The following is a 23181-nucleotide window of genomic DNA, read 5'->3' as shown; positions in this document are numbered from 1 at the left end:
TCAAGTTGGGGTCAGAGGTCATGGAAAGGTTTTTGTGTGTTTGCTGTTTCTTTGTTACAGCTTTACAGCTACAGCCTTTGTGTTCTTTTTGGTGGTTTGTGTCGTGATTGTATCAATGGGATTAACAGTGATTGAGATGAACAGTCTTTCTTACATAAGACCACACGTACGTTTTGTTGACATGGATGACCGTTTATGATGTCACTGGGAGAAACAAACATTTGAAGACTTGCAATTCTGTGGTTGTGTGTTTCTCTCTTGTGTGACTCTTTTGGTCTCTGAAAACAAAAAAACCCACAAAACACGCATGAACACATGACTTTTATACTGGGTTGTACACATCATACATCAGATGTTTTTTCCTCATATTAATACAAAAATAAAAGACACTTTCTGACTAAACTCATAATGAAAAAATTATAAAGAAATAAATTAAGTTATACTGGTTAATCTAATTCTAAACAATGCTGAATTCATTTTGCTTTTTCCTGCATCTGTACATGAGGATATAACATGTACAATTTCACATCACAGTGGCTACATGCTCAATGCACACAGGTGCAGCGGTTCCGTTCTACATTTTAAACTGATATATAAACTAAACAGAAACAAAGGATTCAGTTGAGACGTCCTGCACTTCTCAAGTTTTAAAGAGAAGAGCTGCTTCTGTTCATCTTTTCACAAAACACAGTGCAGAGACACATCACAAGACCCTAATTGGGTGGAAAGGGTGTGAAGTGACCCTCCGTGACAGACTCGAGCCCTGGCCTTTCAGAAGAAACTCCAACCTCGTGTTGAGCGCGTGATATCACAACTTGCTGCACCCCAGGATGGCGAGGAAAGACTCCGTCCCGCTTAACACGAGGGGGTGGACATTGTTAAGGCTCAGCTCGTTGGATTACTCCCCTAAAAATCCTCAGACACAACTTTTGTTCCCAACTTAATGCTCTCTCAGGTCCAAATCCCCAAATCTGCTCCACAGCAGCTTGATGCTACAATGAATGAAGAACAATACAAGATGCATTAAGGTGCATTTCAATAAGAACCATGGCAGCGGCTAAAGAAACAAGGCACACTCCATTTCAGCTGTAGAAAAGTTTGGTGGGATGGTATCTGGAGGAGAAATTATGCAACCAGTGCTTTTACAGGCTTGTGTACCACATGAATGAGTGCAATCACTTCCAAGTTCTTGGCTCAAAAGACGATGAAAGCGATGAGCGTAATGGAACCAGACTGAGTGCAGATTGTGTAAAGAGAAAATAAAGACGCACTCGCTCACGCTCACTAAACATTTCCCAGTACCAACACAGTTTCATGAACATGAACACACACACACACACACACACACACACACACACACATGCAGAGTCTCTATCTTTTGTCTTTCCTTATGCCCTCCCCCATTATGCTGCTTCGTCTTGCAGGCTTGTGTGCAGTTTCACTCCGAACATGGCCTCCCACTGTGCTCTGACCCAGGCCAGCAGACCCTGGAGGAGCTCAGTGCTCTCCGAGCGCACACACCACGTCTTCTCCTGTTTCACCGTCTGCAAGAGAAAACACAGCATGAGAAAAAAAATTTCAAATTAAAAGAGGGAAAAATCCAACTTGACGACACTGCAAGATGCAACAGGCCGCTTTCTGTTTGCATGTATGTGAACTGATATCGCAGTTGTAACAACCATTAAAAACAAGACAACATGCATTTCGGTCAACACCGTGCAGCCTAATATCCCAGCACACATGCTGTAGTTAACAATACAGTGATCTCACCCTGAATTATGTTCTAACATCAAACAGAACTTGATTGTGCTCGATTACAGTGAAATTCTTCCTCGTAGCGACAAGTAAACAAATGGAGCGGTCATGTTTGCAGATCTTGGTGAAAAGATGAACAATTAGAGGAGTCACTCAGCTCTGTGCACATATGGGACAAATCAATTCAAAAGCTGGCTTGATAACACATGTTTTTACAGTTTTGGTTTCATTCAGGAGCTCACAGCTGAGACAAAAGGCATGAAGGAGAAGAAATGATGAGATGATACAAACATCCCGGGCTGTATTTAAATGAAAACAGCATGGCCGACTGAGCCAACAGAACACGACCCAGATACCAGATATCATATGGAAATACTCATTTCTGCTGCTCCTTTGTTAACTGTTGTAGAGAATTGCATTTTAAATAGTTTGACGACAAACGTTTGATTCTTTTCCAAGTGAACAAACTCTTATTGGTTTGGCTTTATCAGTCACTGTTCATGATGGAGCCACTGGTTACATTTCCCTTAAAATGTTATACAAGCTTTATGGCATTTCATTGCTGATTCCTACCTAAGATAGCATTTGAGTTTTATGTTTTCTTAATAGATGAATCTATCTTCTTTTATTGGCTGCTGAGCTGATAGAAACAAGAGTGATATGGTATTTCTGCTGAAGTGGAAGCATGTTATGATGAGGGGTCGCTGGACATGAGTGTTTCGTCGTAAGCACAAGCAGGTAATTTAAGCTTTTTGTTGCCAACTTCTGGGGAAATACCACTAACCTCATCGTAAAGCTTAATATCTATTCTGCACTGGTCCGAAGGCCACAGGTGGATCGAGCTCACGCAGCTGATTGGCAGCGTTTCTAAAACAGCCACGCTCCCGCTGCACGCTTCTTTGTTTTCATTCTCTGTCAGGATGTTGGAGCTTTTCGTCCACTGGTGATCCTCTTTGAGCAGGTAGAGGGTTTCCCGGGTTGCCAGGACTGTCAACGGTGTCCAGATGTCCTCTGAGAGAAAAATAAGAAAACGTGAGCAGTTCTATACTATTAAAATGGTCAAATGCTGTCACTTCCTATCTTTCTCTTACTGTATGAAGTTTTTAATACCTAATGCCATCAGCTGATCCACATCAGCAAACAAATATAGTAAATATAGCTCTAAAAGACAGGATTTGACAAGTCAAGCTTTTATCCTCTGATCTAGTTCATGGTAGCAGTGATGGTCATGGATCACTGCTCTACAAAGTAGCTCTCTACTACAGTCAAAGATGACTTTTAGTAATATATCTAATGTCAAAAAGCTCCAGCTTCAGAAGAAGCGAGCAGAGGGGAAAGGCAGATCTAGGCATGCTAAAATTACGGCACTTTAAATTCCATGGACGTGCACAGCTGTGTGTAGCCTGCAGCTACCTTGGCTTTAAAAGTGTCTTTTTAAACACACAGACAGAGAGGCATCCTGCAGCAGCGGTACACATGTACAGACCCAAATGCATGCCAATACCATCAAAACATGAGATTTGTGATTTTATGGCAACTGTTGTTGACTTGGATCGTGGACAGGCGGCTGACGTCAGCTGCTGCCCACAAATCACATCCTCTCCTCTATATTTTCCTCTTCCTGGAGTAATCTGCTTTAATCTCGAAGGAAATCAAATCTTTTTCATTCTTATTTCTTCCATTTAGTGTATTTTCCAAGCATTTCACAGAAGCTTCCTTACTTCTGGGTAATATTAATGTTTATGATCTAGCTTATTCTACCTTTTCTCCAGACTGCAAGTTCAATCAGCCAAACAGAGATAACTTTACCTGAACCCACACAGACCACACCAACACAAATAAAGGAGGGAAGGAAATCTAGACAGTGCTGACATATTAGATTATTAGTGCTAACAGCACCAATCTTTGTCTCTTAAGTCATTAGACATGACATGTTGCGTCTTGAAATTTAATCTGTCTTGAAAGAAGTCAATATGTTGAAAATGAGGCTGGGAGGAGATGGAAGAATGCAGGTGAAGGCAGATCTCTCTGCTGATACGTGGTGAGTGATGGAGCTCATGAGTGAGAGGAGATGTCACCTTGCAGGACAAAAGCCAGAATGTAGAAAAACTGCAGCTGGCCGTCCTCCACATCTGCCTGGATGTCTTCACACACCAGAGGCCTAACACAGCCGAAGAAATGACACAAAGTGTTGACATAACGTTGCATGTAAATACGTTAACACACAAAAAATCTCCCATCAATGTAAACTGATTGCTGTTTAGTTAAAAGCAGAGACACAGAGGGCTGTGGTGGTTTGTGGGTGGCAGGTGGAATCGCTTCAACATCGTGGGGCGAATTTCACAGCAACTGTGAAGCAAAGGGGATAATTGACATAATAATAGCTGACAGGAGTTGGATTGCACAAACACTGGACGAGTACTGAGACTGCGGTTAACTGCCTCACAACACATGAATGAGTTGCTCTGATTTGTTTTTGTCGTTTCTGATTGCTGAGCTGAGGATCTGAGGAAAAATCCCTATTATCTATTCTTCCTGATCAAGATGATCTTTCTTTTCCTCAGCTAAAGGAAAGTTGACATTTATTTGACTTCTACTAGTTGGATAACGCACATTTGCCAGGTCGGCCAGACTGCTACAAAGTCTGTTTGTGTGACTGAAATGTTTGATTATTCACAGCATGTTTTTTTTTTACACTTGCCTGTGAGAAATTGTATCCCTTTTCTTCTCTGAAATTACACTTTCATTAAGAAAACCACATTCTTTTTCAATGACCACCTAGAGAAAGCCGTCGCCTTCCGTTTAAGAGAGAAAAAACATACAAATAAAGGTGTAAAATAAAAGCTACACAAGGTGATAACAAAATACGCCACATCATATGCACTCTTCAGGAGCACAACATGTGTTACAAATTAAGATGTGGTTTACCAGCTAATTTAGTGGGGCCATTTTACAAAACGAAGTCTAAAAAAAGCTGATTATAATCGACTAAAGATGTGTCAGAAATGTGAAGTGTTCTCTCCAGCAGCCAGAGCTCCCTTTAACTTACACCTCCCGACCGCATATAAATGCGCGCAACACTGTTTAGACCACATCTTTCAGCATCCACACAAATGTCTGCCATTTTCCCTCACTGCGTCCGGTGGCTGCTCCCCTCAAAAGAGTGAGCGTTGAGGCTGAGAGTGGAGCGTACCAGAGATGGTGCTGAGGGTTGAGTCTGGTGGTGGAGATGGACTGCAGCTTGCTGTCTGATTTGTGAGCCATCTCGCGCACAATTCCTGAAGAGATAACAACAGAGAAACACAGTAATCAGATGGTTTTACGATCACAATAGTCCTGAAACAACCGACTCATTCGGGGCCACAGTTAAGACTTTTGTAGACATTTTCCTCTGCTCACAAAGGCTTCTTCAGTAAACTGAAGAAATGAGATATGCCTGAACAATTCATCACCAAAATGTTTGGCAGTAATTTAGTTTTAAATAAACACTTGATGTTTCCTGCTTCTCAAATGTGAGAATCGGTTAATCTTCTCACTTTTACATGATTGTAAACTGCACATCTTGAAAATGAGCGATCTGAAGGTGTCAACGCGGGTTCCGGGAAGTTGTGACAAGTATTTTTCACTATTTGTAGCCATTTTATATACAAATAATTTCTTGGTTAATTGTAAAAATAATCAACAGATCTCCCAAAATGAAAATACTCATCGTCATTATGACTATTAGAATTGTGGTAAAGTCAGCTCTGAGCTGGAAGAGATGTGCGGAGCTGTGACCATGATGTCTGAAAGTGAATGGAAGCATCTCTCTGCTCACTTTCATGAGACGAAACACTGTCACAGTACAAGACTTGGGCCTTTACCAGGGAGGCAAACATGTGCAGCGACAGAGGCAATCAAGTGAACCATGTGACTAACCCCAGTCTGAAAGCCAACACCCACCACTAACTTGTAAAGGACACAGAGAAGGCACAGTAGCCTAAAAATGCCACACCCACACATTCATGGAAAGACGTCTTCACACAAAAGCCAAACTCCGTCTGAAACTTCTACTTCTCCTTCTTCCGCTAGGCTGTGATAAGAAAGCCAAAAGGTCTCCGGTTGCAAGTGTAAAATTTCAGCTCCATAGAATCAGTGGGTGAGAAAATGTTGGACAACACAATGTGCTGGGTCACGCTCACATTCACGAATTGTAGCGTGTCATTGAGTGTGACAACAATACGGGGCAGAGAGGATATCTGCAGTGTGGCTTCACAGTCAAGTCTGAATGGGCGGCACTTCAAAAGGATTTAAAGGTACACTGAAGAAAGAGGACCATACTGGGTTAACAGTGGAGGAAAATTAGATAAACCCTGCCTTATCAATACCATGCTTATGGGGGGGGGGGGTCCATTAATATCAGTTTTCCATATGGGTCAAATAATGACATCCCTACATTCCCAGAAATACTTCTATAGTTGTGCAAAAGGCATGTCCATGAATGTTTCTGCAGGCTGAATTAAACTAATCTAAACTCTGTTTTATGTCTCAGCAGAGAGACACAAAACAGCTGCAGACATGACTTATCTCATCCACAAACCTTCGGGTCGGGGACCCACACTAGGGGTCACGAGATTAATCTAATCTAACTTCCAGCTTCTTTTTTTTCCCCTAGAGAAACGTAGTTCTTGAGATGAGACCTCTGAAAATGATTAAATGATGAGATCTGACAGTGGGGCTGCATATTGACCAATATTGTTTGATTTTGATGGCCATATGTTACCACAGTTTCACTACAGATACCAAAATGATGTCTCTTTTAGAATCCAGTGTTTAATTTTTCCAGCCATAAAAGAACTGTGCCTAGAAAAATACTGTGTCTTTGCAAAAATATGAATTTGAACAACAACTATCTGATCAAACATTTGTCTACAAAAACATTTTGGCTTTTGAATAAAAAGATCCAGCGTCCACAAATGCATCAGTGTTCAGTTTTATCTAAATACGACACAGCCACGCGAGGCCCTGATGAAAACACTGTTTAAATTATAGAAGTTCTGATTTAAACAGGAAGTATCTGATCAGAGAAAAAGTAAATGAGCCTGGAAACCTGACCAAGCAACTTTTGTCATTTGACAGTTTTCAAAACTCAGGGGTATGAAGACATTTCATGGACACAACCAGTCAAAAAGTATTGGGCTTCAATAACCAGTCTTGCATGAGGCGGAAAATGACTGCTGCACTGACTCAGTGGTTTAAATTTACTAAAACTGTACTTTTTGTTTCCGCCCTTTTGGACAGGAGAGAGGTGGTCTACACAAACTGTATGCACAGTAAGAAAGTAGCATCCACCAACAGCCAGATGCAAAGTTTTTACTTACAAACCACTCCTGCTTCGGAGCCATTTTCCTTTTATAAAATAAATCATATTTAGTTGTTAAATCTTTAACTGTCGAATTGTTAAATTGTTGTGGATCCTGGAATTCATCAAAACATGTTTCTGTTGGATGAAAAGCTTCACATTCTTGTCTTGTTCTGTGTAATGTCTCCGATGTTTTTAAATACTCTCCATAACAACAAAAAAACGTCAGATTTAATCAGATTCATTTCTGTTTTTAATCTTGTAATCTTTTTTTTTTTTTTTTTAATTAAGTAAAATGTTCAGTAAAAAGCCAGCGATGAGTTTCGGTTTGCCTCAAAATATTTTGGACAAAAGAAAAAAAAAAATGGCTGATGGCTCGATCGCTGTCACGAAAATCTGCACTGGGCTGGAGTCAAAGCCTCCCACACTGCTGGCAGAACATTTTCACATGTTTGAGGGGAACAGTGGGCGTTAGACTAACTGCAAGATTAAATGACCTGTTAACATGGACAGTTTTAGCGAGGTACCATCCAACATTTCAATCATGAGCAAGAAGAGGCCGATGGGCCGAGCGTGTTGAGAACCAAGTTTGCCGTGGACGGACTTCGGTTGGTGCTCTGGTCTATGTCAATATTCCTACTTCCTACTTTACTTTGGCTGCCTCCACCACCAACACCAACTCTCCTGATGGTTTTCACATTAAATCAAACACCGTAACACTGTTGTGATATGATGGATAGCTAGGTAAAAATGACATTTTCAATTTCCAGTTTCCAAAAGGTGCATTTCACCATTAAAATTTCATTTCACCACATCTCCTACAACACAGTTTGAGTGCAACAACGAAGTGACAAATTCCTCTGAGAGAAAAAACAACTGGGCCAAAGGAACAGAAGATCAGCAAGACAGATTCACGACTTTTGGCTGCAGATTCCAGAGGTCTCGTGTTATCGCTCATGTTTCAATAAAGCTGTGTCAGACTTGGTTAGAGCAAGAGGCTTCGGGCTCCAGAAAACTGTCCCACTTATAACCACATCCTCTCTCTGCCTCCCAGCCAGCAAGTCCTTCGTCATTCCAGTTGTGGTTTTCAACTTTGTCCATATGATGGGAGCCAGGTTGGACGATAGACGGGGTTTGTTATGGTTAAGCTTTTCCATAAAATATTACAACAGCTGTTTTGGGGTTAATTCAGTATTAGGAAAAAAGGAGTAGTTATCTTCATCTTCAAGGATCAAAGGAAATATAAGCATCATACACTTTATGTGAAGGTATTTGGCACTTAAACACAGATTTTCACGCATTTTTTTTAGGATGCACCTGAAAGGTTACAACAAACTATTATCATGTTTTCCACTTTGTCTGCTCTGTTTTGGACAAACTCTGTGGTCTTGCTGAAAGAAATCTGGAATCATTTCCAGCCGTGAAAAATTCAACACAGTAAATGAGCTGTTTATGAATCTGGACAGAAAGAAAGAGTTCTCAGAGGACACAGAGGCAAGCTACAGATTGAAGGAGACCGATGAAAAGAAAGAGAAGCGGAGTGTGTGTTGGAAAAAGTGAGAAACGCATCTAAAAATGTCGCTTGATGCTACAGGATAGGCTCATGAATACCTATATGTTTTTGAGCGACGCTTCTCCTTCATACATTTACTTTGGGAAAATGAAGAGGTTGCATTTTCATAAATGCTTTTAAATACATTTTTTTTTTCTTGGTTGCATAAGTGTATGCTGTCTGTACTCTTCTGTAATGTGTGGCAGCTGTGAGTCTTTATTGTTTTTAATGTTTTTATGCTGCACCCTAAAATAACTGTATGCGATACTGTTAAATTCATATACGCAACACTGCAAATGTTAACAGCAACTTCAATGAATAATCTCACCTGACTGTGTGTGAGTGAAAGCTGGGACAGAAACAGCATCTGAAGGCAGAGAGTAGTGGAAGAATGTGGACTGCTCTTCCTGTCTGTTGACTGAATCAGTATCTTGAACTGTGAAATTGGTGAAATGACACTGTAATATTGGGAAAATACTTTCATGTGTCACATTCTCTACTATAAATTTCCAAAAAAAGCCTGGACTAGAAACTGAGCATCAATACTTTTCCATGAATGCCAAGTTCCTGTTTTCTCTAAACGTTTCAGGGCTGGAAATTGCCAAATTAATTTTCCATATTTTTCCAGACATTCCAAACCCGAGCAGGAGCCCCCTTCTAATAAAAGGTTTTCCTCTCAGCCTCTGGTCCTCCCTTTCAGACAAGTTGGTGTGGGCAGGATGTGCTCAGTCTGCGTGAACCCAATACCGAGAGGGACGGGGCAGAAATCTGCGTCACATAGCACACATGTGGTGTAGTATTAGTCTGTGAGGAGGGAGTAGCTTGGGTTTTTCAGTCTGTGGCACAATGCCTGTGAGTGGAACACACTGTTCCAATACCTGCCTCAGGGACCCAACAATACTATACAACTTTTTTTTTATTTTTTTTATCTACATTAGTAAACGGTTTATTTTGTGGCATCTTCCCTAAATGTGCCCTGAGGAAAGTGAAACCAGTGTAACCAGTAATTGCGGAGAGAATAAGGTCAGCGAGTTTCTCTCCCTGCCTATAGTCACAAAAGAAAACTTCCTTTTATGTGTTTTTCCATACACTTAACAGAAACCATTTTCCACTTTTCTTGCATTTGGCATTGTTTTCTTTTACCTGTCAACAGGCCAAAGAAGCGCTTGCAACGTAAACTGTCCCTCACGAGGAGGGTATAGGCCACGCCCCCGTCTCCAAACTCCATGTGGATGCTCTGAGAGCCCAGCCCCACCTCCAGGTAGCTGAGCTCCATGATTGGGTGGCTGTCTCTCTTCTGCAGCCAATCAGAGAGCTGGCCTCTGCTGGGAGGAAAAGACATGAGGCATTAGAAAGTGCAGAAAATGTATTGTCAAATTGAGATAAATTAAATGGTTTACTTGATCTCTGACACTTTGAGGTGTGACTGCCAGAACAACACTTTAAAATGTGTTTGTTAAAACCACTGTTTATTCATTGCAACCATGGTAATAGCTTATGTAATACCTCATTTTTCAAGGATTAAGATAAAAGGTCAAATCCAAAATAATAGTTTGGTTTCTTGCACAGTGCCAGGAACAAGAGAACTCAGTTTTTATGGTCTAGAAGAAAGACTGTAGTAACACCACAGCAACTTGTAACTCTGTAGTAATTCTGTAAGAGCCATCACAGCATGGGCTCCAGACCTGTGGGGAAATATAGTTTGTTTTGATGAGAGAAGAAAATCTCTTCATTTATGTGATGGAGGAGATGAAAAAAAATAAATAAATAAGAAAGGGGCTAAAAAAGCAGCAGCAGAAAAGACTCCACAGTCAACAGACACTTTGAGGTCAATGTGTTCTCAAGATGTGACCCAGAAACCTGGACAGGTTATGCAATATTATCCACATCTTAAACGGAGAGGGTGTGGGGCTGCACACCAACATCAAAAGTCATAATTGTTAACTGCAGTGTGGCGCCCTCTTTTGAATCACTGTCCATACCAGCAGGATTTGATTAAACCTTTGATAAAGTGGAACTTGTTTTGTCAATATCTCACTAATTCAAGCTTTATACCATATACAAGTTACTTTTACAAACCCCACTTAAACTTCTTAAGTTTTGGTTGGGGTCTACCTGCGCTTGGTGACACCTAGAAGTTGCAGCATACCTTAATTAAAATAATTATTGTTTAAACACAGACATATTTAATGCAAAAAATATGCAACACTTAAGACAATAGATATTATTGCAAGAATGCAAATAACCGCACATTGCAAGTAATTAGAAATGAATTGTTACAAGTAAGTAGTTAAGATAGCAGAGACTTTTTGCACCCTTAAAGTGGCTCCACTTACTGCATCTCTGATGTTGTTTCCAGGAAATAGATTCGCTGGTTTGACACCACCAACAGAGAGGGAACCTCCCCTGGCTCCCCATATTTGACAGCTGACATCTAAGTGCACAGAAAAAAAAAAAGATATGACGTGATATACAGCCTCTTAATACTGCCTATTAGAGCATGATAATGTGCATTATGAAGCCGTAAAATCAAAACTTTTAACTACTAACAACCATATTCCCAGCGGACACCAGTTTGTCTGATATTCACAAACTCTGTAGAGGTTTCAAATCAGACCTGTAAACCAAGATCTTTCTTCATTTCCTCTTAAACAACAGCAGAAGTGAAAGCACATGGGAAACAGAGAGCAGCCTCTGTCACTGGATAAATAAACATAACTAAAATGAATGGAGCGGGACCTCCTGTTTCCAGCTGTGGTTTGCTCGGTCCTGTTCTGCTCTTTGCTCTTCGTCCAGGTGTCTGACAGAGAAAAAGCAATAACCTGCTGATTTGAAGAGCTCCCAGGATGCACTGAATATTAAAACAGGTCTCTGAGAATGTTGAGCGACAGCAGGGGGGAACAAAACTAGTCAAGGAAGCTACAGAAGAAAGAAAAGGGAGAGTGGAGTTGAATGGGCACCCTGGAGATTTACTGCTGACTGCGTTCATCTTGGCTGAATGAGATGAAACCACAGCTCAAGTGTTGTCGGTCTTAAAGTTGTCACCACCCATTAAGCTGTTATCTTTTGGCCATCGGGGAGATATGTTAGAGGACTTTTAAAAACCGCAATCACAAAAAAAACAATAACAGCAACATAAAAACACTGCACAGCTAAATTTGAGTGATCAGTCACAGGCTGCCATGATGAGCTAAGTTCTGCTTAAACAGCAGAGTCTGGCATTAATACAGTTTCCTCCATTAATATTAGCTCCAGTAAACATTGTGAAAGCCTGAAAAAAAAAAGTATTATGAGTGATGGGGTCCTACATGAACTCATTATTTTCTACCAAAGTAGGAACAGTTGTGGTAATTTCTGCATTTCTGTTTTTGCCCTCTCTTTTCTTGCTGTTTTAAAGTGGCAGGACTCAACTGGAAAAAGTGTGATGTCAGATATGTCCGTGCACCAATCAGAGTTTAGCAATGTTCGAAAAAAAAAAATGTGATGACAATTATGGGGTTGCTTTCTCATGTTTCCAGATTTTTGGGTCTTAACCTCTAAAAATAATTTTTTTCCAAACTCTAAAGGAATAGTTTGACATTTTAGAAGATAGACTGATTTGCTTCTTTGCTGAGAGTCAGATGAGAGAATCTACACCACTCTCTTCTGTCAGCTCCGGTCAGCAGCTGGTTAGCCTTTGGCTTATGGTTATGGCTTGTGTGCCAGTGTTTACTACTTGTTTGAACTATTCCAGTAACATTGACTGGTCCTTTTGTAGACATGAATATTTTTGTGTTATCGAAAGTTCTCCAGATTAGAAACAACAAGTTTTAATACATGCATCTTCCTCTTACACACCTTGAGGAAAGAGTGAACCTCCTCTTCCTCCTCAAAGACCTCTACATCCAGAAAAAGCTTCAGCCGATGGTCCACCGCTTCATAGTCCTCAGACAGCAGGTCCACATCATCTACAGACACATTGATCAACATTAAAACTGCTAGTCAAAAAAAACAGGACACAAATCTTCGTGGCTTAAGGCTGAAATACTAAAAATGAATGAATCTTTGTTTGTCTCCCTTATTTATCCCCTCAAATGATACCTTGCATTGATACTGAAGCCATAGTTTCCTGGCAGCAATGTCAAGACTTACATATTTCATGGCTTCTATGAAACTTTACCCAGATTCTACTGCAGCAGACCTTAGCATTAGCCAACAGCCCTCACAAAGAAAGGCATTTAAGAGCAGTAAATCCACCAATGAACAGCAATGGAGGTCATTTGAACATTGATGAATGGTTACAGCTAATCAAAAATGACAAGGCCTGGACCTGCAGAGGCCAAAACAAACCCACTGTCTTTCATTTGAGGAGAGCACAAACAGATCAGATTAAAAAGGCCTTTGGACCCTCAGAAAAGGCTCTTTCTAAAGGTGAAAGGTGTATGTGTACACGCACGCACGCACGCACGCACGCACGCACGCACGCACGCACGCACGCACGCACACACACACACACACACACACACACACACACACACACACACACACACACACACACACATAAACACAGGTTGACCTGTCTTTGGAGACAAAGCACTTCTTCAGAAAGAAGAAAATCAGAACCTCTGCTCCACAACAATAGCTGCACTGTGTCACCCAGAAAAGACACTATATTCAGTGTCAGTCAGTGCTTCAGGATGAGTATAAGTTGTCTCCAGTGTGAGACTGTGGTTTCAGGACAGATTATGTGGTATTGGCTCTACAACTACAGTATTACAAAAAAAGAAAAGATACAGAAAGCTATTATTACGACTCAGCCCTCCCTCTCTTCGGCTTTCATTCCTCTCCCATCACTTCCAGTAATGACTCCAATCTGTCTTGTTGCACAGTTACCATGTGGTTCATCTAAAAATGGCAGACAGATGTGGCGGAAATCAGATGCTGTTGCAGAGATACACAGGATTTTTGTGCCACACAACATCCACAAGATCCAAATACTTCCCATCTTTGCTCAGTTTCAATTAAGATTTAGATTTATCTTCAGGAAAGTCAGCGAGGCCGATGTAAACAGTTTAGACCACAGCTGATGTGTTTTACAGTGACCATATGAAATGCAGAATGTGAATCAAGTAATAAAATACCTTTTTTATTTTACTGCTGTTTGGGCATTCCTCCAATAGACAGTCCTGCCAATATCACAATGATATCTTAACTGTTTCTGTCATCAGTTTGTTGCTTCCAGCTTAAAAAAAAAATCTGACTGTTGGTCAACCTTGAAGTTTTGGGTTTTTTTCTGTTTTCTTACATTTTATTCACTTAGCCAGTGGTTTTCAACTGATGGGGTCCAACAGTGGAGCACGGGTCCATTTTGAGTGGGTCGTGAGAAAACAAAACATCAAAAACAACTTTATCACTTCCAGCACTGCAGCAGTTGTGATGCCAAGGTTTTCTTATCAGACCTATTTATGTGTTATGCTGTAAAAATAGTTGGAATAGCATTAATTATTTGTATTTGTATGTGGTTTTTAAATGTTGATTTTAAGCCCAATCTGCACTTTCATGCTCCAATGCCAATTTTATTGATTTTATTGACTGAATCAAAACTGAAGGGCAGCATAGAACCTACTATTGTCTCCTCATAATAAGAAGGTCCTGGTTTTAAATCCACTGACAGTCTGAATGGATAGATGCAAGTGTGTGTGTGAGGTTAGTTGCGTGGACATTGATCTAATGTCGAAGAGTTAAGAACAATCGCAGCTGCAGCTTTAAAAAAGTGCTGACCCACCGTTCGGGGTGGATCTTCCTGCAGGTTGGGCTTGGACTTCAGGTGGCGTTGCACCGGTAGTGGTGTAGTGGTAGCTCCCAGCCAGGTCCTCTTTACTTTGGCACTCTGTGTTGTAAGAGAGGCTGTAGGTATCACTAGGAGCGTCCCTGACGAAGAAGGAGCTTCCCTGGGCAGCGACGAAGGTGGGCTCCTCTGTAGTGGTGGCGGTCTCCAGGATGGGACTACTGCTGATACTGGCATCTGTGTAGTCGTGCTGTTGTGATACAAAGAAAAAATGGCAATAATGAGATTGTGTCTAAACAATTTTAGAAATAAATTACAGCAGAAGGGAAAACATTGAGAAAAGCATGTGACCTTAGTGACACTGCGAGTGCTCTGGGTTATATCGAGGTGATCATCCTCACTGTCAGGCCTGGATGGACGATGGATGGGCGTACTGCTGTAGGGAGTTGATTGGACAGCCAGCTGGACCACATGATCACTTCCACACTCTGGACAAATATTACTGTTTCCTGAAAAAGATAATAGATACATGTAAAGGAACTGATTTCCAAAGAGCTGCATCAGTGACAAAGAATAAGAGATGTTCCCCTCCATGGCCTTAATCAGTTATTCCAATACAATAAGTTATCGTGTTTTCTACCCCTAGCCTAAGGTTTTGTCATCCATTTTTAAAAATGAACTTGTTATGTCATGAATCATAAGTTGACATTTTCTATAAATGCAGATACCTTATGTTTTATTGGAAAAACAGAAAAATCTAATGTTGTTCTTATCACTCTATGTAAAACTTACCTGAGGGTTATATTTTAAAACTATATTTTCCACTGAATATCACATCTGTTCAAGAGCATGCGGACAGCTGATTGATTCTGACAACCAAATGATGCAAGAAAATGTACATAAAACATGCCCGCTTTCATTCATAACAAGTTTCACATGCGCAAGACACTTTTTTCTGTCTGGAGGACATGTATTTCTGTAACCCACAGGCAAACAATGTTTAAGTTCAGACACGTGCGAATGAAAAGGGTATTTGTTGCCTGAAATTTCAGCAGATCACTGAACTAAGCACACTAACAAAAGAGCACAGATCCAAGAAATCCCCAAAACATCTGTTGAACAAAGCCTGCGTGCTGTCTGTGCGTGCCGGAGCAGGTCTTAATGTCAGGTTTGGTCGAATTGTTGGGAGGTGGCTGCTGAAGCGAAGGGTATTATCTGTCTCCTGCTGATTATAGAGGTGGGAACCCAGCGGAATGGGCCACTTGGCAATAAAAGAGAAGAGATAAGTCCTGGGATGCTTCACTCAAGTCTATCTGAGACCAAAATTTTGTTTTGGGAAAAAAACGCAGACTTTTGCAGCCTGCCAATGGGAGCCTGGTAGTTGAGGAGTGCTTTGACGTCAGTTGATAAACATCTTTTGCATGAACTTGCCATGTGACCTTGTCCTGTACCCTTTCTCTTATCTTCAATTTTCAACCACGCAACCAGCTGACATTGATAGGAAAAAGAATGAAAAGTGATTATTTGGCGAAAAAGGCTGACTGCATCCAGTGTTTTGTTTTTTGGGATGGTCTAGAGTGTGTGAGGCTGGGCGTGACTCATCTGAGACTGTGCGTGACTCAGTTTGAGGGATGATTCAGAGTCAAGGCTGTGGTGTGTGTATGTGTGTGGGATTTTTTGACATTTAAGGATGACAGATTCGGATGTAAACCTAAGCCAAACATCACAGTGCTTGGACAAGTTATTTCACTCACCAGCTGTGCTAAGGGTTCTTTTTTTTCTTTTCTTTTTTTTTTTATAAATCATTGTTGTTATTATGAGATGTTATTGCATTTCTAAGATGCCCCTTAACATCAGGACAGTTGATTTATGATCGCCTGCTTCACTTTAATCGCCCTTCCATCGTTCTCACCTTTGGTGTCATCATCACATTCGGGCTCTGTCAGCTGCTCCCCGTCCTGTTCTTCCACACCCTCCGGTAGCATTGCTGCCCCTCTCCGCCTCGCTCTCCCTCCTGCCTCTTCTCCACTGCCCCCTCCTTGAAGCGCAAACTCGTACCTGCAGCGAAGGCACTGCAGGTGAACACAGCTCGGATGGAGCTCCGAGTCACGCCGCTGGTTTTCCTCCACCACGTGAGACAGCACGTCGGTCAGAGCCTAGTCAGCAAATAGTAACATTTTTACTTTAAACAATGTGTTTATAATGTGAGCAACAACCACCAAGTTTTTCAGTGGACAATAGTTTAGCTGTCAAGAGCTCATCATATATGAAGGCTCCTCCTTTTCTCTGCTGATTTTTTAATAGTCAAAAATGCACAGAAAGTTTTTTGCATGTTCAAACCTTTGCAGCGGAAAACTAGAAACTGTTGGAGCTACATCAAGTTTTTCAAAGGGCCAAAAATCTGTAGATGGAGGATAATTAGATGCAGGACATGTGTGAGTGTTTCTATAAACACGAGGACAATCTGTCTTGTTCAGGGTGTTTGCCTCAACTATTATACTTGTCACCTCAGTTATGTGTCTGTGTTTATAAAACATGATTCATAACTCCCTGACTACTCATCACAAATCTAACATACTGGAATTGGCCTGTATCTTATCTGGCACAGAATTGATGTTGCATAATATGAGGAGACCAAAATCATGAGGAAGTTTCATGAGTAAACATGGTACAGTGTGTACTGCTGGATGTAGACGTCATATTTGAACACAAAGGTAACAAGGTTGGGGTGTGGGCAGCCTGTGGGCATGACCAGACTTGTACAAGTCTCTCTTTAGCAGGTGTGTGAACTTTGTGATCTTGTGTCATCTACCAGGATGAAAGCTTCTGATAGTAAGCAAATATTCCCGTGCCCACGGGAGTGGGTGTGTGTGTTATTAACCTGTAGAGCCTGCTGTGGGTCATCATCCAGCAGGACATAGCGTCTCCTCCTCTTCTCCCTGCTGATGTAGTCGAACTGAAGTTCCACAGCTGGAAGCATTTCCTCTGTATCCTGAGAAAAAGAGAGAGAGGACAGAGAAACCTCATTTACTAACTTCTCAAGTCTATGATATTTTCTTTAAAATGGTTCAGATAATCATCATCATATTATTTTGAATGTTTTCCTGAGATGAGTAAATTGTACTATAATTGACTTAGCCCCACAACTCATTATTCTTTCTCTTTATATGTCTCATCTTTCCATTTCTTTCTCCATCCCTTCTTACCCCACGGTTCCATGCGGCAGCTGTGGTCTCCACCCGAGCCAGGCTGTCCAGCTCCAGACGGCATCTCTCCTGGCCACGCTGCATGTCCACCTCCAGCACCAGGCCCTGTTTTATGCACAGAAACATCTCTCTCCTCCCCCCTTTCCCCCGCTGGCCATTGTCGTCTTCCTCCTCTTTGTCAGATAAGACGCCAACAAGTAGGGGGTGACACAGGTCCACTAACATGAACAAAAGAGCGAAGAAAAGAGATCAGAAGAGGACAAAAACCTTAAAAAACCCTTTTGTACCAATTAATTTCCTCAGAAGAGTTGTGATTGTGTTCATTTTTACTGTAGAAGTAAGTTTATTTGCCTTAATTTGAGAAACAAATTTAAAATACCCTACCTCCTAGGTCCTCCACCTCTTCTTCCTCCTTTGTGTCTCCGCTTTCTGCTCTAACCGACCTTTGGGACTCTAGACTTGGCCCAGGAGAGCTCATAACTCCATGGCTCACCACCTGACCATCCACCATGCTGTCTTCCAAGGTGGACTCTGTCTGTCGAGTGCTCAGACCGGGCCACTGTAGAGTGGACTCTGTTTCCAGGTCTCCATCCACATCAGAAGTGTCCACCCTGGGCTCAGACGAGAGAAGCGGAGGTGGGAGGACCTCCGGGACCTGCAGGGATGGTGGTGATGGTTGCTTCTCGATGCTGGTGGATGGACATGGGGTGGTGGTGCTGAAGCCGTTGGGGAGAGTTTGATGGCGAGGGGCTGGCTGGTTGATGCTGACAGTGGCAGAGGGGGAAGCTCCATCCAGATGGTGCTGGTACCTCAGCCAGTCCTCCCCCAGCTGTTCTCTGAAGCTGGACATGCGTTCGATCTCCTGCTGGTGGGGAAGGACAATGCCTGGTGGAGGAATGAGGTATAAACAGCTATGTTTAAGTTACAGCTGACAACACTTAAGTCTTGAATGTCAACATTATAAGCAGCTTGTAGCAGACACAGATTGACATTAAAAACCCACTCTGTGTGGAAGAAAGCTGTCTGTTCTCGTAATCTGTATCACTGGGCTCGGATATGCTGGCCCTCCGCACTTTGACTTTACTCTGAAACACAAAAGGGTTTGAAAGAAGAAAATTATTTCACAGCGCTGAGTCCGTCAGTATTCACCTGTCTAGTCTACTATAACACTTAGGAGCAGCTCTCTTACCCTGGATTTCTTCTTGCGAATGTGTGAGATCCCCACTTCTCCAACGGACATGCTGTCACTCAGCTCTCCTGCCCCACTGGACACTTCTTGGTTACTCCGTTCTGGTGGCATGGCAACTGGAGGCGAAGTCTGGACCTGGACGATCTGCTGGCCTGGTTTAGGCAGAACCTGCAAAAGAGAGTCGTCTAACTTTGAGAGTGGTGCAACTCAGAAACAAACCAAACTAAAATGACATGTATATTTATAATGATTTAATATCATTTATTATTATTTGCTAAGGTGGGTTGATCATATATTAACTGAGAAACTTACTGATAATTCATATGAGGAAAGGGGGCAACCATCAAGTTTGAGCTGGAAAGAAACAAAAAAGGAACATTGGTTATGCAACAACATAATTTTTTTTTTTTTTTTAAAACATAGCATGTCATTGTTCTCAATCAATTGTCACTACCAGAACCGCCTGTTGATGATTTACAACCCAATATGACTGAAGACCACAAGCCAGTGGGAGGTATAGCCAGCTGTTTTGTATGTGTGGAGAGGCTGTGCTTTCAGATAAATCAAGACATAATAACTGCTGATGCAGAGCATATGAACCAGCTGCTGTAACTGTAACAGTATTTTTTTAAATCGCAGCCTACTTTGGAAATTTAACAGCTTCCATTTCAATTTTATGTGTTTTACAGCAGGACATTTTGTGATCTGCTTCAGTCTTTAGCTGCCGTTTTGTACAGTAACTGTTATTATTCCATTGCTGCTACTGCCAAGACAAATGTCCATGCTGAACATTTTTATTATTATTATCATTATTTAATGCTTCAACATTCAAGTTCAAAAAATGGCATGTCAGGCTACGGTTATTACTCACTCTGAGATTGGCCGCCTTTGGGGAGAGATGTCGAACGGTGCAGGTGCGGTGAGTCTTCTGGAAGAACAGCGGGTTGCCCTCCAGATTAAGCTACAAGAAGATATTACGTTTTACTGAGCACTCGTCTCACATATGGTATGTGAAGCAAATACGTGTATCCACTAAATCCCATACGGGAGCCTTAGAGGATAAAAGAGTGTGCATGTGTGCCCTTACTGTTTTGAGGCAGTGCAGTAAGGAGAGAGGAGCCAGCTGGGAATGCTCCAACAGGAGGTTGTAGGCCAGGTCTAAGTGCTGGAGTGAAGACGACTGCTCCACACCTGTTTAATCAAAGGGTGCCACAATGTAGGATAAAAGACATGATATCAAGAACATATAAACAACATATGCGCACACATGTATGTAAAGTGAATAAAAAGAAACATCTGATTTGATTTTAATGCTTTTCTCCCTTCAGACATAATAAACAGGCAGGTATAAGGTTACTTATAGCTCCACTGTGTGATGATAAACAGCATCCAAGACAAACAGAAGGACTTTCAAACCACTGGGAGGTAGGAGTCATTGTCAGAGAAAGTCTGCTAACTCATAACAGATCAAGTCGTAAGTTTGTGTATCTGCACCGTGATCCGCTTCCTGTTTTTCCAGTGGTTTTTAAGTTTCACTGGCTCACTCCTCTGTGAAGACTGTGAACGGATTGGCCAGCTGTCAGCTCTGGCTGAGGACTGTTTGTCTTTGTCTAAAGAAAAAGATGAGAAAATCTGACTGTCTATATCAGTCTAGCATACCGTTTATAGTCTCCAGTTCATTGTTCCTGAGAATGAGTGTGAGGAGTTTGGCTCGGGCACTCAGGCCCAGCATTGGCGCCCTCTGCAGGCAGTTGTAGCCCAGGTTCAAGTGTTCCAGTTCACTCAAGGGCTGAGAGAAAGCAATGGGGAAATAAAATATAAAATAAAGACAAAAAAGCAGCAAGTGAAAATATATTTTAAGTTCAATTACTTTTACACAAACTTTGTCACCTATCCTACCTTTAGAAATTCAGCACACTCCTGAATCTTGTTATGGCTTAGATCCAGAGATTTCAGGACGTTCAGTAAACTCTATGAAAGACAGAGTGGAGATGGCTGATGTCAGATGAAGATAACACGGGCTAGTAAGTGAGTAATGATGCATCTCTGTGTATGTTTGTCTCACTAGTGACTGGTCAAGGCAGACAATGGAGTTGTAGCTGAAGTTAAGGGTGTGCAGTTCCAGCCAAGGCAGTGCAGAGCTCAAGTCGCCTCCGCACAGAGAAAGCAGCTCCTACAAAATGATCAAGACACACACATATTATTTAGTCTTTGGTTTTTGTTGCAAGACGTTTCATATATATATATATATATATACTCAATGACACTTGCTGACAACAATACCTCCAGGGAGCTGAGGCTCTTTGAGCAGGTGAAAACCTCCAACTGGGAGTAAACTCCTCTGAGTCCCTCTAGACAGTGCGGGGGTATTCGCTTTAGCTGGTAAAAAAGAGAGAAAAAGAAATTTGATGTGGGTTGATATGAGTATGATTGCATGTCCGGTCAGACAAAATGGAGACAGGTTTAGTGGTGGAAACTGAGGAGGAAGCAGGGTTGGAATAAAAGAGACAGTGGGTGGAAGGAAGTGTGTAGTGTGTGTAGTAGTCAGGGTTCATACCTCCAAACTCTTCAGTGACTTGAACGGGAAGATTTTCACCACAGACTGAAGTCTAACCTCTGGGGGGTTGATGAGCTACATTTAAAAATGAACACACACAACATGCTACAATTATTAACTCCAGCAGGGGTGTAAGTAATAGATATAGCATTTGAGCAACAGTCACCAGAATTACACCCTTCACATGCCTCCTGGAGAACATCTGACCCTATTTTGGGGATCCTGGCCTCATAAAGATAACTCCTAAATAATGCAAAAAGTTCAGCAGGTATGCAGAGTTCTCAAATGGAGAAGTATCAAGCTGGAAAGTTTTAGTGAAGCATTTTTCCCATGACAGTTTATGAGACTTTTTTCCCCCAGTCAGACCAGCTGACCTATTTTAAGGCTTCCAAAGCCCACCTTGAGGGATATGGTCTTCTGAAGGACGTCAAACAGGAACTGAAGATGCAGCAGGGAAGCAGTGTCAGCAGGGTGGGAGGGCAGCGCCAGGAAGCCATGCTGCTGGCTCCTGGACAGCAAGTACTGTTCAAACAGCCTGGTGAGGTGCTGCAAGCTGTCTGCTGATAAGGTCAGTGTGCTGCTGCCATCCAGCACCAAGTCACCTGGAGAGTACAAAAGACAACTCAGTTAAGTCTAACGAATCACGCAGCCAATTTTAAGTACAACTAAGCTCAGACTGTTCTACCAATAGCTGCTGTCACTTACTGTTGAACTGAATGAGAGGTACAGCAACAACCATTTTACATGGGATGACTCCATATTTGATCAGATATCTCTGTGCAACATCATTTTTCTAATAATTAACTTGTACTTGTTATTTAACTACACTTTGGACATAGTGAGTGTAACATTACCATCATTTCTGAGGAGTGTGGCCAAGCTGTGTACAAGGGAGGACTGGGCAGTGTGAGATACGGCCATCCTGTAACGTTTCAAAGAGAAAGGCGTAATGTTAGCGCGACTCCATATCAACAGTGGCAATAAAGCATATTTTCACTTTTAAGCAGTCGTTGTATAAAAAGGTCCCTATCTTTAAATACTTTAAGTTATTGTTATTTAACATTGAAAACTATGCACTTCACGTGCTGCAGCTAACGTTGCCTCAGCTAATGTAGCGTTAAACTAGCCAACAGTATTTCCTGGTAGCTAAGCTAAAACGACATACCTCTGCAGTGACAGCCAAAAAATAGATAGCTAACATCAAGCTCTTACGTCGACACGTAAAGTGCTAAATCGTGTTAGTTTGCTATTTGAAGAAAAACAACGTTTTAGTTGCAACTTCTCGGCATAATAGCACAGTGCACAGTGATGTTGACATTTTTTGCATCACATGACGAGGTGCCTAAAGCCTCTACGGTGGCTTCAAGAGACCAAAAAGGATGTTCCTCGAAATAAGGCGCAACATCTCCCTTTCCCACACTGTAATCTGTCCAATAAAGGAATAGATTAGTGTCTTCCCTCTATTATAGCCCATAATTGGCGCGTGTGAGACAAAGGAAGAGAAACTACCCTACCTAAACACAGTACAGATTTATTTTCAAGTGTACAAATGCTATGTCATGTTAGAAAACACAATATTTCCATGAAATTAGCACCAGTTTAACCTCTAAATCACATCACACTAAACGAGTACATTTCTGTGCTCCTTTTTCATTGTAGGTTGAGGGTACTGTAGGTGGCCACTGGGTGGAGCACTTTAGCAAGGAGTCTAGACTTCACAACACATACTTGATAACATGAGTAAATGAAAATGTCAAATTAGCCTCTCACTACAACCAGCAGACACTTAATCCATCCAACTATTACTATCTTAC

General features: G+C 41.7%; 1 protein-coding gene across 2 annotated transcripts; it reads right to left on the bottom strand.

The window, feature by feature from the left end:
- Positions 1 to 306: 306 nt before the first annotated feature.
- Positions 307 to 22698, bottom strand: stk11ip (serine/threonine kinase 11 interacting protein). Of its 2 annotated transcripts, none has more exons than XM_023420298.2 (26): positions 22533 to 22698; positions 22222 to 22289; positions 21767 to 21969; positions 21368 to 21442; positions 21094 to 21189; positions 20876 to 20983; positions 20710 to 20781; positions 20470 to 20599; positions 19898 to 20001; positions 19682 to 19771; positions 19123 to 19164; positions 18811 to 18978; positions 18625 to 18706; positions 18006 to 18506; positions 17622 to 17839; positions 17297 to 17407; positions 16328 to 16571; positions 14767 to 14924; positions 14413 to 14665; positions 12486 to 12595; positions 10985 to 11082; positions 9792 to 9973; positions 4949 to 5033; positions 3834 to 3916; positions 2540 to 2766; positions 307 to 1544 (listed from the first exon to the last, which is right to left on the bottom strand). In XM_023420298.2, exons 2-26 carry the CDS (start codon positions 22286 to 22288, stop codon positions 1404 to 1406), a joined length of 3648 nt encoding a protein of 1215 aa, XP_023276066.1. In that variant the 5' UTR covers position 22289; positions 22533 to 22698; the 3' UTR covers positions 307 to 1403. The 2 variants fall into 2 exon arrangements, with proteins under 2 accessions (XP_023276066.1, XP_023276067.1); XM_023420299.2 differs by having other exon boundaries at positions 9792 to 9970.
- Positions 22699 to 23181: the final 483 nt, after the last annotated feature.

Source organism: Seriola lalandi, unplaced genomic scaffold (assembly GCF_002814215.2).
Source record: "Seriola lalandi dorsalis isolate HSWRI2012SDOR001 ecotype SW California unplaced genomic scaffold, Sedor1 jcf7180002054630, whole genome shotgun sequence".
In the NCBI taxonomy this organism is placed as follows: domain Eukaryota; kingdom Metazoa; phylum Chordata; class Actinopteri; order Carangiformes; family Carangidae; genus Seriola; species Seriola lalandi.
This window is presented reverse-complemented; position numbering and strand designations above follow the sequence as displayed.

Bases quoted from the DNA above. Each gene is read 5' to 3' on its own strand.
- stk11ip (XM_023420298.2), bottom strand. From the start codon at position 22,288: ATGGCCGTATCTCACACTGCCCAGTCCTCCCTTGTACACAGCTTGGCC. The intron at 20,002-20,469 runs GTATGCTAGACT...TTGATTAAACAG, and splicing joins TGAACTGGAGACTATAAACG to GTGTGGAGCAGTCGTCTTCA. The intron at 14,925-16,327 runs GTGAGAACGATG...TATCTTTTTCAG, and splicing joins ATGTGATGATGACACCAAAG to GAAACAGTAATATTTGTCCA.